The sequence below is a fragment of the Geospiza fortis genome, unplaced genomic scaffold (genome assembly GCF_000277835.1).
Source record: "Geospiza fortis unplaced genomic scaffold, GeoFor_1.0 scaffold206, whole genome shotgun sequence".
Classification (NCBI taxonomy): Eukaryota; Metazoa; Chordata; class Aves; order Passeriformes; family Thraupidae; genus Geospiza; species Geospiza fortis.
This window is the reverse complement of record NW_005054311.1, coordinates 6949547-6969273: the sequence shown is the minus strand read 5'-3', so window position 1 is coordinate 6969273 and position 19727 is coordinate 6949547. Positions and strand designations below refer to the sequence as shown.

At 40.2% G+C, this 19727-nt stretch overlaps 2 protein-coding genes across 3 annotated transcripts in view; both read right to left on the bottom strand.

Annotated features, from left to right (window-relative positions):
* The window catches only part of CAVIN4 (caveolae associated protein 4), a 15136-nt gene extending 3845 nt beyond the window's left edge, over positions 1-11291 (bottom strand). For both annotated transcript variants that reach the window (XM_005419330.2, XM_031055661.1), the window contains exon 1: positions 10501-11291. In XM_005419330.2, coding sequence (XP_005419387.1) covers positions 10501-10911 — 411 coding nt within the window. In that variant the 5' untranslated portion in view covers positions 10912-11291. The remainder of the gene's footprint in view (positions 1-10500) is intronic.
* A 138-nt stretch (positions 11292-11429) lies between these two features.
* Positions 11430-19727, bottom strand: part of TMEFF1 (transmembrane protein with EGF like and two follistatin like domains 1) — a 118447-nt gene continuing 110149 nt past the window's right edge. Inside the window, exons 11-13 of the mRNA XM_014306335.1 lie at positions 18410-18533; positions 14322-14480; positions 11430-12655 (exon numbers count right to left, since the gene is read on the bottom strand). Of these exons, the coding sequence (XP_014161810.1) occupies positions 12571-12655; positions 14322-14480; positions 18410-18533 (368 nt within the window). The 3' untranslated portion in view covers positions 11430-12570. The remainder of the gene's footprint in view (positions 12656-14321; positions 14481-18409; positions 18534-19727) is intronic.

The window sequence follows — 19727 nt, the reverse complement described above, 5'->3', positions numbered from 1 at the left end:
CAATGCTTTGCTAATAATCTTCATTAACGTGCAAATTAACATTAATTATATAAAGACTTCTACACATAAACATAATATCTTTTTTCCTGAAAATTAACTAAAAACACAGCTGGATAGTAATTCCTTAAAATGTTTTTAAATTATACCCCGTTCCTTCAGCTGAAATGGTAACAAAACTATTTCCAGAATGAATATTCTGAAATTTCAGTACATACAGAGACGAATACAATATGGGGAGAGGAATTTGCCTTTCATATGAAGATTACTTTTTAAAAAGAGGGAAGGCAGAGACACTATTTTCTCTGCAATATTTGTCTTCCTTTGGAAGAAGAATTTGTCTGTACTTTTTGTCAGTTGCTAGATTTTTATTGTGTTTACTTTTAGTCTGTTAGCTACAGAAGAGAGCACTTTATCTTTCCTACTCACGTTAGTATCAAAAGTTATGAACAAGAACATGTGAGATGAAGTTCTTGTAGATGAGACACAGAAACTAGAGCTGCATGCAGATCCTGAGAAACATTTTCATTCTCATACAGACTCCCAGCATGAACTTTGCCAAATCTTTGATTTTCTTCTTTTCCTTGGTCTCTGCACACATCTTGCAGAATCAAATGTAGCAAGGCAAAAGATTAGTGTGAGTTTCTATCTCCTCTCAAGATTTCTGGATGTTACCGAAGTGGAAAGTATTAGTGAGCCTGTCTAGCATGTTAGGAAGGTTTCAGAATAAAAATTCATTGATTTAGGCTCAGTAGGTGAGCTTTTTCATGTGCTTCATTTCTCTCTCTCCTGCTCCTAACTCATTTCTTCTTATCACTAGATATCCATGGGGCAGAGAGAAGAGAGGAGCTCATCCTTCCTAAGGCAGGAACAGGAAGCTTTAGTACCAAGTGGGACACAGACAGAGTCAAAGCATATAGCTACCAGCTCCTTAAAAGCTCACTAAAACCAAAAGACCAAACACCTACTGATTTCAGCAGCACAGAATAGTGTCCTAAATTGGATGAGCTTCCTCCTTGTCTATAAAGCAGATGGGACTGGGAATATCAGGACTGGGCAGTCCAGTCTTTGGGGAGGATGAGAAGGGAGTTGAGCCATTGATGCTGCTGCTTTCAAGCTTTTTGTTAAAAATCTGCTTAAGCATTTTGCTAGGAAGAACTTGTACCCACCACCACCACTCATGGGAGGTAAGGGAGGGTCTAAAATGAGGACAGGAGGTTATTTCACAGTAAAATATTACACTAATCAGTCAATTATTTTAAACATGATTTCTTGAGGAAAGAGGCATGCAGTCATAGGGGCTGTCTATCAGTTAATACATAGGACATGTACTATGCTTGCCTCGTCTACTGAAAACCACAAAGACATGCACAGGCCAGAATCAGAAGACAAATCTGTGGAAGCTGAGCATTCCCTTTCCCTTTCATCACTCCTCCTAGAAGGAGCACCTGCAGAGGGTGCTCACACTGGTCCTTGTGTGTTTGTTTGCCATAATTGCTCATTGGACATAATCTCCTGAAATGTTATCCACCATTCAACACACTGCAAACAAACTTAGACCTTTGAAACAATAGTTTTTCCTTCTCTTCCAAGAAAAAAGTTGGTAAATCTGTCATGTAAGTGTTTGATTTGGAAATTGTCTTTGATTTGTACAAGTGTAACACACATACTCATATTATGCATCTCCCACCTTCTCATCCTTACATGGCCCCTCCACTAGCACAGAAACATTAAGGCATTTTCCACCAATTTGAGAACAGAGCTGGGTTCTGACGCAGAGAAATTAGTGCTCTTCTGTGAAGCTGGCTGTGTTTTGAGTCATTCTGTCTGTCCCTCCCAAGCTTGCTCATCTGAGCAAGCATGTCATGGCTCAGGTACCTTGCTTGTAGAGCTGAACGTTATCAGGGGACAAGGGGGCTGAGAAGAGGGATTGTGTGTCATGAATGGGTGTAGGAGGAGGGAGGGGACAAACGAGTCAGATTAGATGCTGTGTTGAAACTGGAAATGTTTTGGAGAAATGCTTGTGTCTACAAGGACATGAAGCCTGAAATGAGAAAGACTTAAGGTTTTGCGGTAGCAAAGAAGGGACTGAAAGCATTGATTGAATGGTAAGGGAAAATCCTGGAGACCTTTGCAGTTGTAGGTGCAGGGTATTTAGATCCACTGCTTAAGGACAAATTTTAACAAACAAAACTTAGATGTCTAACACCATAACAGAACAACTGCACAATTCAGAAGTGGCTGGTGAAGCCCCTGGCATGGCAAAATTGCTAAGGAAGCATCTTAAACCTGAACTTTGTTTTTTCCTATTTTCTGAGTATTTAACCTCTCAAATATGCCAAGCCAAAGAATTTTGAGTTCTTAAGGGCCTGGCTGAATACAAAGTAAAGATATAAGTAACCCTCAGCTTTGATGAAGAAGACCAGCATGGCATTGAAACCTAACAAAATCTGACTCCATCACTGGTATTTTCACCCCCTGCTCTCATTTCAATTTCATTCACAATTAGAAAATTTTCAAGGGGACATAGCCTGTGTCTTTCAAACCCTCCTTTTGCTCTTCAAACTTTCCATCAGCTGCCAAAATTCTGGCTGCTCAGCACCCATGGGGGGGAACAGTGACCATTTTGCAGGCACTGCAGGCGTATTCTAACCACAAGGAAGGGATCAAAGCAGTAGCATTTTTTCCCATAGGCTATAGTAAAGCATTTATGAGGGAAGGCTAATGCACCTGCTCCTCAACCATGCAACGGGAAACTTTCTGACTTTTCCACTGCGCTGAAACTTTAAAACCAGTAGGTAAATAATCTTAAATGTGGCAATGCCTCCAATCAACTCTATGAGACTCTCAAGGTGGCAATGCTCAGATAATTGAAGCACGCAGGGGAAAAAGCTGTTTCAGAATGTGCCTGCTTGATAACCCTGGCTGCGCAGTCAGGCTCTTCTCTTCTCTGGGAAGAGAAAGGGGCAAATGGCAGACCAAATTGTTTAGCAATGTCTCAGGTATTTTGCAGCTGTGGTGTCCTGGCAAAGATCGGGTTGGCTCTAAAAGCAGCCTTCACTTATTGCTGCCCTAGGAGCCAAAGGGGGCTGCTGGAAGAAGGTCATGCCTTCAGCAAGGACTGCCAGGCTGGGAAAAGAAAAAAGAGTTGTTGAAAAGATTCCCTCAAAAACTTACTAGCTAAATTTCCACTCTTTGGGAGCACAGATGGGATCAATAATTAATAGCAGTAGTACTTTTATTTTCCTTAAGAAGATGTGTGTTTTTCATTTAGAGTTCACTTGATTTGCTAAGCAAAGCAGCGACATACTGTCACTGTAAAACAATGCTTAGGCTTTTCTTAAGTACGTGAACATTTAAAATTATAATTTCAGTAATAATTTTATGTCATTTGAGAAGAAAACAATAATGGAATATGAGGGCATTTTAATGAATGTAGCCAATTCAAGAGCTTTACATCCCTTGTCCTTTTGTGGCTTTTTGTATATGCATTCAAAGATTTGTATTTCAATACTCAGACTGGGCTTCCAAAATTGGCAGAGAGGAAAAAAGGTAATGCACTGTATTGCATGTAAATATTTCAAGAAATGCTATAAACTGGTTTTCCGTTCTCTTTCTAAATATCTTGAAACTGTAACTCTAAACAGCTTTAATAAAGGCAACAGTTATTAGCTCTCAATCATTACCTAATTTCAATCAACACTTTAGCAGAAAAAAGCTTTTTAAAATAAAAAAAAACCAGAAAATCAGAATGAATAAATAAATAATTCATTTTTATATATCTAAAATAACATATATGTATATGTATTTAATTATGTATTGTATATATAAAATCAAGACTCAAAATGGTCTTAAAGAAACTTCTCACAGAATAAGTAGGGAGGAGAGAGTGATGAAACTCCATGACATGGAGTCATTGTGTTGCCCAGGGAAAAGGTCACAGCAAATGATCTTTCAGCCTTGGGGTGTATGACACGGAAAGTGCAGGTGATGATTAACACAAGCACAGATGGGACTGACTGGTGATCACCTGACAATTCTGAAGCAGAGCACGAAGCAGCAAAATGGTCAAAGGGAGCCCAGAGCCTGCTCTGGCACTGCTGCTGTGTCTATGACAACTGGTGATGCAAATGATGGGCAGCTTATGGGCAGGAAACTGCACTGCCACCATGTTTTAAACAAATCTTAGAAATTTGCATGTTGGATGAATGATTTGTTATTCAGACTGGTAGCCAAGGTAAATCATTAAAACACCTCCTTGAAATTGCACTCTGAATCAACATGAAACCACTGATGAATAACCAATTAGAAATCATTCAGTACTTTTAATCATATTCTAACAGTTAAGAGTGAAGCTTTATAAATCTCAAGTGATCCCTTCATTTCTTCTGCAAGTATGTCATTCCAGAATCTCTGACAGCAGGCCAGAAAACTGCTCAGATGAGAGACAAACAGGATTATTTTAAAAGGCCACCTAAGAAATTTTATAAGGTAAACACTTCAGCATATAAGACTTTATGGCTAAGTGCTGTTGCTGCATTTAGAATTATTTTTACACAATGGAAAACCAGTCTGGAACAGTCAACTCCCTTCATTTCTCTTTTGTGAAGCCTAATACACATCCCTTTTATTTAAATTCTGACAGAAATTCATTATTTCAACCACCAGCATACAATGACTACAAAGGAATTCATCTCATTTTCCCGTTATCACTGTCTGTGGTTTGCAGCAGTCAATGAGCAACCAGTTCCCACTTACACCACATCAGTGGAGAAGCCCTTGGCTCCAGGCTACCACATGCTGCACAAAAAGGACGACTGCAGCTTCAGGGGAAAACAAAAGCTTCATGCTTTCTCTGCTCTGCTATTGCTTTATGGAACTAGACCAGGGAATAGCTCTGCAGGTCAGTTTGCAGGCTTGCAATCAAACTGGTGAAATTCCTCATTCCCAAGTTTTCTGGAAGTCCCTTGCAAGTGAAGGGGAAAAAGAATCACAAGGTGTGATGGGACAGAAAAAAGATATTTGGTATATGTTTTGATTCATTCATTCATCACATGGTGACTATTCCTACAAGTCAGCTAGACAACAGAAGAGTTCTCAAGCACAAGTGAGAACTCCATATGAACTCATTTCTGGACAACACTTAAACTATATGGGGAGACCAGATACTTATAAAGTAGGAACTGCATCCAGAAGTAAATGTCTGCAACAGGCTGGGAGAATCAGGTTCCTCACACTTCTCTCTGCTTACTTGAAAAGGAACATACAGGCCAAATGTACAAACATCTGTGTTACTGATGTCAAATTAATGCCTGGCAACATGAGTCCTGTCCCAGATCCTAAACTTCCAGTTTGTGGCTTCACATATTCCTCATCTCTGTTCCTGTGCTGTTTTGATCAACTTTTTTCCTGTACTAAGGGGCTAATTGCAAGCTTGGCTATCTTCAGTGGTGTTGAGACTATGAATCTCAGCTGCATGTCCCCAGTCAAGTCCATTCCCAAATCTGTGCCTGAGGAATGAAGGGTTTTGCTGAACAGCTGGATTTGATGATCTCAAGAGGAATTTTCCAACCTAAGTGATTCTATGATTCCATTCTCAGATACACATGCCCACAGCAGCCAGCCTCAGCTCCTGGTGGCAATTCTAGGAGCCTCTAGGACTATGGAGAAGAGACATGACACAGGAGGCTCATGTTGTAACTGCACTCCTTTGCTGACTTGCAGGGCAGCCCCAAGAGAAGGGAGGGGAGTTCTCAGCCCCAAGGGAAGCCCTGAACAGCTGCACCCAGTGCAAATGTAAACCAAGATCAGCTGTTTCCACCACTCAGTGCTAATAGGTGGAGAAAAGTCAATGGCAGCTCTGCAAAGAGGACAGCCTGTCCCCTTGTGAGGATCAACCCAAAGGAACAGGCCTGGGGGCACCAGATCCAGTGGTGCTGAGTCCAGCTTGTATGGACAAAGTCCTGTGAAATATGCAAACCATTTCATTTTAGGAACATAGAAGCAGCCCAACATCTGCTTTTTAAATATTTTTTTAACTTTTTCTTTCTCCTCATTGCCTGAAAACATGTCACTAGAAACACACTTTTTCTTTAGCTGGTTGATAGCTTCTCCATTAGTGGCGGCTGCACAGCACGGGGCCAGCCCTGCACTTTGAACTGGAGCACTGGGCTCAACAATGCAAACAAAGGGCTCTCATGACACTCTCTGACACAATAATTGGGTTTATTTTCTTCTCTGTTTTCTCAGCAAAGGCAATTACCTATCCCAGCTGTAAAAATATTTATAAGGTTTCTGCCACAAGACTCCAACAAAGGCCCTGTGTCGCTGGGCTGCTGAGGCCAGTGTTCTGCTGTCAGAGGTAGTCAGTCAATTCACACTATTTTTTTCCCCATTAGGTTTTCAGGCTGTACTTTAATAACAATTTGGGTTTCCTGTCTTCCCATGAGTTCTAGAAGGCAGTTTTGTACAGACCCTGTTGTCTTCAGCACTGAAGACATCCATTTATACTTTCAGATCAGAACTAAAAGTACAGGAATTAGCACCATGGACACTAAAATTAACATTATTCCAGCTATAAAAGTAATTTGGTGTCTTGTCTGTATTTCTTTCTATGAACTAACAGCTTCTAATTTTGAACACATTTTTTACACCATTTCTGTACCAAGATTTTCAAGGAAGATATTACACAGTTGACAAAGACAGAAACACACCTTCAGAAACCCATTGCAAGCTCCATTTCACATTTCAACACAATGCACTGCCACCTGTTGTTTTTTCCAGATTATCTAGGTAAGATATGAGGTAAGATACCAGGTACATAAATATGAGAAAGGATAAGACCTCCTATGTTTCTGCAAGACAGAAAAATGATCAAATATGAGCCACCTAGCACAGTCTGCTCTGGGTGAGCTATTTAACTCCATTCTACTAAGGATTTTGTTCTGCAGGGCCATTTTTGAGACTGTCATTCTCATGCCCAAATGGTACCAAATTAATGGCAATCTCCTGAGCTCCTGACACCCTGATTTCTACTGCCATTTCAGATGAAGGTGCTTCCACTTCAAGTTTCCAGATTATTATCCCCATCTTGATCTCACCATTCTTACTGTCCAAGTCATTATAGCCACAGAATGTCAGTGGGCAAGACACAACACATACATTTTAACTTATTTATTATTTATGCATAATATCAGAGGCATACACAAGGCTGCTTCTGTGAGCCCCTCCCAGTGTGTGCAGTGGAGCAACCACAGGGCAAACAAATCAGCTGCAACCCTGCTGTGTAGGTCAGTCAAGCCATAATCTTGGTTTATGACACCTCCATTAATTTTAAATGTCAGACAGCAGTGAGTAAAACAAATGCACGTGTCCCTTCATAGGAAGCAGGTACTCATTTATGGTGCTTATGGGAAGTAATAATAGACAGAAAGCCCAGTAACAGTAACATGGACTTTCTGGTGCCTGTACAGTTCCATTTAAATAGGGACTTGCAGGACATGCAAAAAAGCAAATGAAACAAGTTCATTCAGGGTAAAAAGAATCCCCTTTAATTTCTGAATAATTTAGTCAGAATGTTTTAAACTGTTAAATGCTCTTTGACTTCAGAGAAATGATAGCTCTTACAGCTGGTTATTCAGACTAACCTGAACAGAAATGAAAAGTGATCTGTACAACCTACAACATCCTTTTTATTCCCTACTATAGTCTCAGGGCACATAGCACTCCAGGGTCAAAGACTTCACTAGAAAGTCTGAAGTAACCTGGCATTTTTAATCATGCAGTCAGCCTGGGGAGGAGAGCTGCCTGCTACCAAATCTTTTCCTCAACCACATGGCCTTCTAAAAATGAATGCTCTCAATTCCCTAATCATTCTGCTCAAGGATGATCACTTTGCCTTTTTTTAACGTAAGGATATCGCCAACTCCTTTCATCATTGCTGAGATCTCTTGGGACAATCTCCTTCAGCCAATGATCCTTTTCAACCCGCCTACTCCCTCCATCAATGATAAGATCAAAGCTACCCACTTGAAAGGAAATCTTTAGTATTTAATTGGTGTCTCCTTTTTCCTTATACGCTGATGTTCTGGCAAAAGTTAAAACTAAAACCCACATGTGCTCGCCCGTGTGAAGATTCCATACCAGCAGCACATGGGTCATTGGCCCCATCACAATGTTCCAAATAGTTCATCAGAAAAAAACACCTCTCTGCAGAAAAGGTGCCAACCACAGGCACAGAGTAAACAACTTGGTTACAGCCATTTGTAACGTATTGAGCAGGGAGCACGCTGGTTCTGGAGCTATTAACAGACTCCCACGCATCCTAGCCAAGCCCCAGTCATTCAGGTCTTGGCCCTGCAGCAGTGTGCCTACCCTGGTGCAAATCAGCAGTGTGAAAATCACTGCACCTGTGCGAAAGAGACCTTCCTAAGTGTACCTGTGCCTTGAAGTCACAGTGCGCTCTTGCCTACCTAGACTGTTCCAGGTTTCAGGTAGTGCTGCAGTTATCCCTCTCCAGAAAAGTGCTAAATGGCAGATCCTAGAGGGATCCACATATCTGCCTCTCCTCCGTGCAAATGGGAAAAGGTTCTTCAATCTACCTTACAAAAGGGATGGAAGTTAAGGAGGGAGTCACTCATATTCTCACTGACAGTTCTAAACCACTGTAGGAAGAGGAAAGCAGAAAGACAGGAAAAAATGCTGTTTCCCTTCCTGAAAAGTACCACCTAAGAATTAAACATACAGAACAGGGTGCAGGTCATTCTTGTCCAGCAAAACCAGGAGAGAGAGATCATAAACTCCTACTGAAGGTGATTCTTAGAGAAAGCACACATTAGGAGAATGACCTTTTGTATGAAATATCTGAAAATACCATCAGCTGTCCTTTACACCTGCATGTAAATCCATTTTGACCAAATTTTACTATATTTTTAAATAAACATATCAAGCCTTGCTAGCAGAAGAATTTACATCATGTAATGAATACTGTTTTAAGAAAAAATATTTTCACAGCATTGATTTTGCTGCAGTCATTATGGTAAAGGCCCATCAATGAAATGGCATTATGTCATTAACTAGGGGAGTCACAGAGATTTATTACCTTTAGCTGGGAAATGATTTGCAAGCAGAAAGTCAAAGTGCCTGTTTTCTATTCCATGATGATGATGCAGCTTGCAATAATGGTAATAATAGGACAGATTTGGCCTGTACTTTCTCCTGAACAACCATAGTTAGTCATTCAGTCAGAAAATCTGGGAGGCACAATTTGGCTGTATATGGTACTAACATAACATTAAACAGGTAATGTTGCCTACTTTCAGCCTTTTCTCTTTTTTTTTCAGCTATTTTTTCCCAGTAGTGGAAAATGAACTATTTTAAGAAAGCTAGGTTATGAAGAATTTGTCAGCTGTTCACCGTGGCGAATAAACTCAGTGAAACACACGGCTCCATTCATTGCAAATGATGTCATTTATATACAAACAGATGTAAGATCACAGTGTAAAACTGAGTGATGGGGGTGCATTGTATTACTCATGAGGGGTGGTATTTTCAAGAATGCCAAATGAGGAATACAACTCATTTGAAAGATGCTTTAGTGACTTGCTGGTAAAAGAGGAGCAGCTATGCTTCTGGCAAAATATCAAACACTCCTACTTTCTACTGACCTGGGAAGCTGGGAAGTTCCAGCAAAGGCAGGATCAGACCAACTGTGTTTCACAGCACTCATTGTTAAGACCCCAGAACTGCCTGCACTGTTTGTACACATAAAAGTGAGACCATGCTGTTCCATGAAACTTGTCTTCAAATGCAATTATTTTAATGTACAATGAATATGCTAGAATAAGGTCAGTGAAAGAAATTATATTATTTCCTTGCCCACTGTGATGGAAAGAACAGTGCTATGTTAAACCCTTTCCAAGGTAGACCATGCAAGGGAGTATTTGTTGTCATGAAGGGTTTATGGGTCTGAGCCTCAGTTTGTACATATACTGCTATAGACTGGGACAATGAAAAAGTCCCAATTTGTCAGCAGTATGAAGGCCTGGGCAATGCTGCAAGTTAAACAAGCCATGTTTTGAAATTAGTGTTAGAAGAAAATCTGCATTTCAGGGAGCCTGAAAACACTTTTGCTATTTGCACTTCTACCTAATATGGTGAAAAAAATAACAGAGATGAATGTCAGGCATGGTTTGTATGACAAGATTTACACGGCCTGCCTCATATTACCCTTCAGAGAGGCAGCAAATAGTCCTTGCTGATCTGCAGTTAATCTTACACGACTGGCTCAGAAACCTACCCACACTAATAATAGACCCTGTGTGCTGCTGCCAGTAGGTTCACGCTGAAAGGCATTGGGGAGCACAGATCAGTGTTAAAGAAAGCATAAAATAACTCCTATGTTGGACAGACCGCACCTTTTGCTTCATTAACCAGCGCCTCCCAGAAGTACCAAAGAGGAGGTGGGAAAGCCACAGTAGCACAAGAAACGAGGTTCATGGTTACCTGATAGATCACGACCCGGAATTTGTTTTTTCTCAGCATCTCCTCCTGTTTTGCTGCCACCTTCCGCACGCTGGTGCTCTGCCTCTCCACGCGCGCCCGCACCTCCTTCATGGTGGAGCTGACTTTGCGGGTTTTCTGCAGTAACTTGTTCACCGTGAAGCCTGTATTGCCATGAGCCTGGGCAAGCTTTAACATGTCAATCTGGATGGTCTTGATGGCATTTTCCATCTCCCTGTGCTTCTCCTCTATCCTCTTCTGGCTCGCCTGCACGCTGTCAACAATGTTGGCCACTTTGTCCAGGACTGTCACAATCGTGTAAGCCGCATCTTGCTCTTCCTCCTCCTCGATGACACTGGAGAGACGATTTTGGTGAGTTTTGTCAGCCTCCGAGGGGATTTCGCGGCGATCCATTCTGCCTGCCTTCAGCCAGGTTGGAGGGAGGCGAAGTTTCGGCGATCCTGCCAGAACGACTCTGGCGCTGTTGCAGGGAGCCAGGGCGACAGCTGGCTCGGGCGATGCTCAAAGTAGGGCGTGAAACACCGCTCCTGGAGCTTGGTCAAATACTTCTGACTACAAAATATCCACACATGATTGCTCAGATACTTTCAGCAACATGAAACCCCTAAAATTAGGAAGCAATATCTGGAAAGGAACATACGTTTAAAGGGTCACGCTTCTGTACTGATGAAGTTATTAGTGTTAATCCAGGAAAGTTAAGTAACTTGCTAATTAAGCAGGAAAGCAAACTTGCATATTTTTAAAGATCTACTTTTGTTTTCATGTTGCTGGAGTGCTTTCCTCTGAGGGAATTCAAAAAGCGGTCAGGAAAATTAGCACGGCTGTTTCTTTTCCAGCAAAACAACTTCAGGTCTTCAGCTTGCTGCAATTACCCCATGGGGTAGCAAATAAACACACTAAACCAGAGGCAATATAGTGAAAACGTTGTATTGTGACATGCTTTTCCAGTTCAAAATGTTGAAAGCATTTTTTTTTTATTATTGAACAAATTATTAAATCCTACATGCAAAATTCTGAAAGCCTACACTACATGTTAAAACAGCTGAACACATCCTATTCACACTTTATCTTGGGATCTTTCAAACGACAACTAACAGTCTATTAATATAACTATGACCAGCAGACTAATTTGGATGGACTTCTTTAGCTCTTGAAAATACTCTATACAAGAGCACTAGTAATTCATTCACTTTTATTTTTTTTATTTTGATCACAAACACTATACAATCTGTATTGTAGGTGTTAAAACATGTATTTTCTTTAAAAAAGTTTAAGAAGTATTAAAACAGTTTTAACAGTGATAAAGTAGGCTTTATTCCAATTATTTGTGTTCAATTATTCAACACCAATTTTTACAATACCTAAATCTACTAAGACCTACTTCTTTTGGACCTGTGCCATCTGTTCTACCAGGTAACTTCCCAAATTATGAAATTTTTAATTTTCGTCTTTAAAAATAAATTGTTGGAATTATTTCTGAAGATGGCAGTGCTTAGACCCAGCCCACACATTTCATAAATATGTTACAACTACACACAGCACACAGCTTCACAGTTCATGCGATAGGCAGTGTCTAAAAAATCAGTTACTAACTTCCAAAAACATTTAAATATCTACGGTATTTAAACACAGTGTTTTCTAGTTCCTCATAAGAAAAGTAAGCTGTAAACATTTTTACCTTTAGTTCATGCCTTGTTTGTTAGGTAATGTGGACTTATTTTGTTGGTTTGTTGGGGTTTTTTTAAGTCTACAACCATTGTTGAAATAAATCTGTGTTCCCAAAAATATTACATTCCATGGATAAAGCACAAGTCTATTATATAACCATGTGATACAGATACAGAAAATGAACTACTGTATTCAAAAACGTAAAAGTAAAGATACTAAAGCAGTCCATAGCTGTTAGAGCTGATGCTTTCAGAATACAGACCAACATTGTGACACTAAAAATGTTCAAAAATAAGGCCTCTGAAATAAATATTTCCATTCTTTAAAAAAAGATATAATAAAAATGTACATCACATGGTCAATGTAGGTATAAAAAGCACTAAGTTAAACCATTCTGGATGATGTATCTGAAGTAAAATGGCCTAGGTTTTGCTTCTGCCGACGTCCTCTATTATTTTTGGGGCATTTTCTGTTAAAAAAAAAGAGAGAAATAGGAGAGGAGGACTGATTTTATATATGCCACCTACAATTAAGCCTAACAATCATGCGTTGACTCAATTTTCTGTTCTTAACAACAGCAAGAGGTCTATGATCTGTGCTGACAAGTGGGACACTCGTGCTGTTCAGTACTGGACTGTGCCCTGGGAATGTCTGTAGGACCCCAGATCGTGCAGAGGGGAGCCCTGCTTGACCTTGAGACTGAAAGCAGCAAGGTGCTACATCCTTCAGCCTTGATCCAGCAAGCACGTTCCACAGGGAATGGCTGCATTAGCTTTACTTGATACATATTTCATATTTAAAACCCAGTGGATGGTGAGACTGGATCAATCAGCCTTTTGAAGTGCTGGACCTCCAGGTGCCTTGCTGCTCACTGCAGCCCATGAGACAGAGCCCACCCAGGTCTCTCTGTGGGGTGACTCTGGCAGTCCCTTTCTTGGGGCCAGACACACAACTTAAAGGATTCACAAAAGCCAGCAATCCTGCATGGAATGGCACTTAGCCAAGGCAATGAATGATGGAGCAGTCCTGCTGGGATGCAGCAAGATGTCAGAGGCTGAGAGCTGGGCAATGGTCATACAGAGGCTGAAAGAGGAGCTGACCCATAGTCTTCCACACCACTGCTTTGGCCAGCAGGATGTTCAGTGAAAAAAGGAATGACATCAATTGCATGAGCCAAGTAACTCTTTTACATGTGCAGGTGGTGTTTTACACATGTGCTAGTGTCTGTTAGGTTGAACTTAACAAGGGATACAGGGAAAAAGGCCTGCATTATTAATTCGCTGTGTCCCTCTACATCACTGAGCTTTGGAAGACTTTAATGCAGTAGCAGAAAGTTTAATGGCACAATGTAAGTGGAGCTGAAAAAGTGAAGGACAACTTGAGGAGGAAAAGTCAAACTGTGGCATGGATGCCCAAGTGTAAGACTTTAATACATCATGCACCTATAAGTCATCCTTTATCTATCTCAGAGACCTCAGTGTTTTGTTTGGTTCAAGTCCTAGAACTGAATGCCTTGTCATCAAAAAGAACCCAAGGGATGCATCTGAGTTTTTACACAGGGTGAGAATTTGAGACAACCTCTAGTTGTCTCAAAATGTGCTTGTGTGTCTTTAAGTTTCACAAAACAGATTCTTATGGTGAGTGTCTAATAATGGGACTAAGTTGCACACTAATTTTCAGAAAGTGTAGATGATGTGAGGGGTACTTCTTTCTCTGTGTAACACCATGTACAGTGGTACCACAGGGAACAGCATCTTGTCAGCCTCTCTGGTTTCACTGGGTGGTAGCTGGGGATCATAGGTTCCACAAGATTTCAGCAATACCTCAGTAAGTCCAGTGAAGGCCTAATACAGTAGCTTAACTCTTGGATTTGTTTTAAGGATGATCTGTTCTGCTGTGTGTTTGGTCTGGAGATTCAGAGTGGCTACTGGTGGTTTCTGAATTCAAACAAATGTCTTTAGTGACCAAAGAAACAATGGGGCAGATAGGATGTTACATAATCATCCTGCTTCAGTCATTGGGCAGTTTTTAAGTGCGTATTAAGCAAATAAAATGCTGGGCATCATATAACTAAATACAGAAAAAAGTATATCCATAGAATGTGTAATTTTTCACTGTTTTTTGTCTTTACCTACCTGGTTATGCACATGACAATTGCAACTATAATGGCAATCTGTACAGCTCCAATTATTGCTGCAATAAGGACATGCGTAAGCTTTTGTCTACTTGGGACAACATAAAGAATACTAAAGTCTGTCTTTTCACAGTGCTGTCCAGTATATCCTGATTCACACCTGAAAAAGAAAAGGAATATTTCATGGAATCTGTAATTTGACAGCACCCCAGTCATTGTGCAGATGAAATGAGAAATCTGAGGTGACTCCAGCTGAGAAAGAGCTGGTGAGAAGATGCATGTGTGATAATGCTTGGGTTAGGGAATGGTTTGGATCTATGTGGCAAGAGAAGACACAGAGCAAGTAGATATGATCTGCTTTTTCTGTATAAGGTTATTAGTGGCCCTTTGAAAACACACCAGTGTAGGGGAGACCCTGATTTGTCAAAAGAAATATGTGGATCATTATTATATTGGTGCAATATTTAGGGGGTCAGCTTAGAAAACCCAATGGCTCACAACTGTTCCAGCGAGAGTTCAAGGAAGAATCCAAAATATTTTGCATGGGGTGGGGGAGAAATAGTGGAAGCAGAAGAGAAGCAGCTCCCTAAATGGTAACTTGCCTGAGCAAAGCAGCAGTTTTCTCAATGAGAAGCTCAGCGGAGGCTGTTCCTGAGCAGTGATGTGTTCTGGCAATGAAAGATGTGCCAGTGCAAACGCACTCTGAAACAATTCATGTCTCAAGGCAAAAGAGGCTCAGGCACAAGAAAAGGCAAGAGCCACCCAAAACACTGAGTTGAAGTCTGCAGAGTCAAAGGCCACCACTTAGAACCCTGGGCAAGTTCCTAGTACAGCTGTCCTTTAGAATTGACTGACACGACTGCATCACTGTGGTCAACTGAATCATACAATTGGCCTCCAGCTCTGCAGCTGCAGAAGAAATACTCACATGCAGGCAGAGCAACAATCCTTTTGTAAACTGGATCTGACAAGCCTGAATGCGACACAAAATCAGACTCATCCATTCAAAAGCTTTGTGCTAGGGTAGGAATTAATTCTTTTTGGAGCAACAAAATAATTACACCAAAGACCTTTTTACAAATGCTAATGCAACTCCTAATCCTCCTCTGCATGCAGGGATAATAGTTGGGGTTTACATGTTCATAATCTTGTGACTCTACTTTCTCCAGCCATGAGCTGCTGTGTAAGGAGTTTTGGTTCAGGCATGAACCAAATTCCAGTAAGACTTGTTAAAGAAAACCCTCCATGTGGTAGAAGTGTGCCCAGTGGTAGACCGGAAGGGAATGAAAAGACCTCTATAAGCACATGAGAAGAATGAGGACAGTGAACACACTGGTAATCATGCAAGAAAACACAGAAAGGAAGATGTTTCCTTGTTAGTCAAGAGGACTTAAATCTTATTGTTACTTTGCTTTTATTTTCATTAAAGAAAGTAGCAGACGAAGTATTATCAATGTGAAAGCTGCTTTAATGCAGAGGAGACAAAACAAAGCAGAGGCAGCACAAGGAATTCAAAGATGTTTCCTCAGAAACATGAAATGACAAGAAATTATTTCTGGGAAATACTGAATACAGATTCAGGAGGAAAAGTGCTTGCATTAAGAATTACATAATGGCAGGATGAAGTAGTAGTCACTAGTTTTCTACTTTAAACTAGCAGAACAGATTTTAAAACATTCTGCTGCATAAATGTATAACAATATAGCACTAGTACAATAGCAAGATCAATAGAGGTCAGCAAGGATTTATCAAAATAAGCTGATTAGTCAATTAATTGATTTAGCATAAAGAAATTTAGATTTCTTTTTAAGGAGCTGGACTGTGTGTCCTTGACACAGCCTGCCATAAGGACAGGGCAGAACCGCACTGCACAAGGGGGGCAGCAGGAGACAGACCTGATCCCATCTGTGCAAAGGCTGCTAAACTCAATACTGAGCTACTGACTGCTACAAAACCTTCCTCCCACCTGCCTGCTGGCACTCCTGGAGGGCTTCTGTACAATAAGCAAGGAGATTCATTGCCCTCACTGAAAGCAGAAGTCAGAATTTACTCTGCACAAGTATTTTCTGCAGTTTTATAGGTCATCCAGTACCTCATATATATTGCTGCCAGGAAATGAGGACCAAATTAAACCATGTAAATGCTAGATGCCTATGAGAACTGAAAGCATTTGAAAATAACAATTTGCCCTTAGCAATCATCATTATATTTTCCTTGCTGGAGAAAGAGAGATTTTTTTTCTCTGATAGAGGTACATGATTACTACAGAAGATTGATGTCTGTTAAAAACTATTTGTTTCCTTAATAACTCTGCTCCAGTAAGAAACATGCATAAGGCATGAGACCATCAGTATTTTAATAGCCAAGAAAAATCCAAAGGAGGTCTGACATTCAGGGTCAAGAACTGATAGTCACAAATTCTGGGCTGGAACCACGTGAGGTTTGTTGTACTAGGCTCAGTACTGAGATACTATTCAGAATATTTACATACATAGCTGAAGCTAGTAACAGTAAATGTAACTATAAAATAGAATTTAAAAGGATGGTACGTTAATTAGATCCATCAAAGCATTGCCTATCAATGCTTACTAGAGTAATAATAAATATTTAAAAGATGGAATTTACACTGAATCATAAATTGATAGATTACTATAAGATTAGCAGTCTCCAACGAAAATTCTGAGAAAACAAAAATTAGTTAACTCAGACAGGAATGTTTTCCTTGAAATACTGCTACTTTAAACATTTTGAGGACAAATACATTATGAATTGTGTTAAATACAGTTCTAGATCAAAAGAATACCATAATCAGATAGTGTTGCCTAATGCCCATCAAGATGATGTTGGGGGTGCACCCAATTTCCCAAAAGAAGCAAAGCCATGTTGAGTTCTCTTGGTTCCAGACCAAAAGAAAACCAAATTAGTGCTATTGGAAAACTGAAAATTAATAAGAAAGGGTCTTGCATGGTAAAAGAAATAACAGAAATTTTCAAGTGCTTAAGTTGACAACAATGCTGGCTCTGCCATTTTGGGGAGAGCCAGCATTGCTCTCAGATCTGTCTGGAAACCCTTAAATCTTGGCAGTGCAAAAAACACCTAAATATCATCAATCAATAAGGATCAAGGGAGAAAATATGAAAGCATCCAATAGATTTACAGCTGAAGTTTCAAAAGCAAAGGAAAGCAAAGAGTTATGGCAGTTCCAGCCACATTAATCTGAAAGTACAAGCTTGCAAGATAAAAGCTCAGGAGTGAAACCTCCTAATAAGTAGGGCACTGCACCTTATTGCAAAGTGGCCTTTTGCTATAAACAACTTTTAAATAATAATAATAATAATAATAATAATAATAATAATGATAATGATAATGATAATGATAATAATAATAATAATAGCAGCAACAACAACAATAATAAAATTTTGGAGGAAAACAAAGATACAGATTTTGATTGGTGAAATGTAAAGGAAAAAAATTATCTGGGAGCTAAGGAATGTTCATGTATTCTGGAAAACACTGAAGGGCTTAATACTGAGCATTCTGAGTTGCTAGTTTACACTGTAGACAAAAGGTGTGGCCTAAAGAATATTTTGCAATTTTTTATTCTCTAGATGAAGCCTATTATTGTGAAAAAGGGCAATAAATGTTAAAAATAAGGTATTGATTCTCTAGAGAGAGTTTACAACAGGAACAATAAAATGTGCTGATAGTGTAAGAACAGGCTGAGGGGGCAGTGGAGAAAGAACAGTCACAGAGAGAACCCAAAAAAGGCAAAGGCCTTTTTAATGTGTTTCTGTTTTGGATATGATTTAGCTCTGGATATGATTTAGCAGCTGAAAATAAGAAGACAAGACTGAGGCTACACTCCTCAGAGGGATTCAGGTTCTGATGTACCTGAGTGACCGAGCCTCTCCTCTGAGCACTATCTCCCTCCTGATGGGAGCAGCTGGTGCTGCCCACAGCACAGGGATACTCCTCCTGTGCCACTGCTTAGATATCACAAAGTGACACATGCTGTCATTATGCCTAGAGAGCATTTTGATTAAGCTTTAGAGTGATTTCAATCAGATTTTGGAGACATGAAGGACTTACCGGCAGGAAGCCTTCTGAGTGGAATAAATGAACTCACATTTTCCATGTATACAGTAACCATTGAAGCTTTCTGAACAAGGTATGTGGTTTCCAATGTAAATGTCTTCTCTTTGATCACTGGCATCTTGAAAAGAAATATACATAAACAATTATACATGGGTCTATGATGTTAATTTAAAACTCTCAACCAGGAATAGCATATCCTTAAAAACTTGCAGTGAATAAAGGAATAGAGAATAATAAAGCAGAGGCTTAAGGGGGAAGCTTCAGAGGTATCTACAGAGATTTGCTAGAAGGTACTGCACTGGAAAATGATTCTCAGACACCTCTAAACATGCTTTTTATATCATGTTTCTCAAAAAGGAGAAAAATCTTCATGACAGAAACAAACCAAAGCAGGAAGATCAGCAGAAGCTTTGTCAGTGGCACTGGGGCAAAGAGCTAATACATAGATACAGAGAGTTGTCTCCCATGTGTAAACAGATGAAAAAGAACTCTCTAAAAAGGATTAGAAAGATGTTGAACCACATTTTATGATTACTACGTAGAAAACCACTTGATACAGCCCAGATCTGATTGGTACCACTGGTGGTTAAAGTTGAAATCAAACACACTTCAATAGCAATCTTCCTTAGAGAAACATTTTTATGGAGAGACAACTTAAAAATATTGAAATGTGCTTAGAATACCCATTCCTTTGGCAGGTGTGCTGGTTTTGGCTGGGATGGAGTTAACCTCCTTCACAGCAGCTGATGGAATGCTATGGCTTAGATTTCTGGCTGAAATAATAGTGGTAACACAACACTGTTTTGGCTGTTGCTGAATGAGCTCACACAGCATCAAGACTTCCTCTGCTTCTCACTCTGCCTCTCCCCTCAGCAAGAAGACTGGGAGGGGACACAGCCAGGACAGCTGACCCAAAGCGGCCAGAGGAATGTCCCACACCACATGACATCATGCTCAGCAATAAAAACTATAGTTTTGGTATTTCCAAAGTGGCAGTTGCTCAGAGGTTGGCTGGCCATCAGTCTGCTGATGGGATATTGTGAGTGGCAGCTTTTGCATCTCTTGTTTATTTTTCCTCTTTTTCTTCTCCCCTTTGATTCTTAAACTGCCTTTAGCTTCACCAATGAGTTTTTCTCATGTGTGCTTTCCTGATTCTTTCTTCCATCATCCTGAGGGAAGCTGGGATAGAGCAAGCAGCTGGTGGGCACTTAGCTGTTGTCCAGCTCAGCCCAGCACAGGAAGGCAATCCCTTCTGCCCCAACATCTTTCATGCCTCTGTTGTGTTACCAAAACTATCCAAAGCTGTATTCAT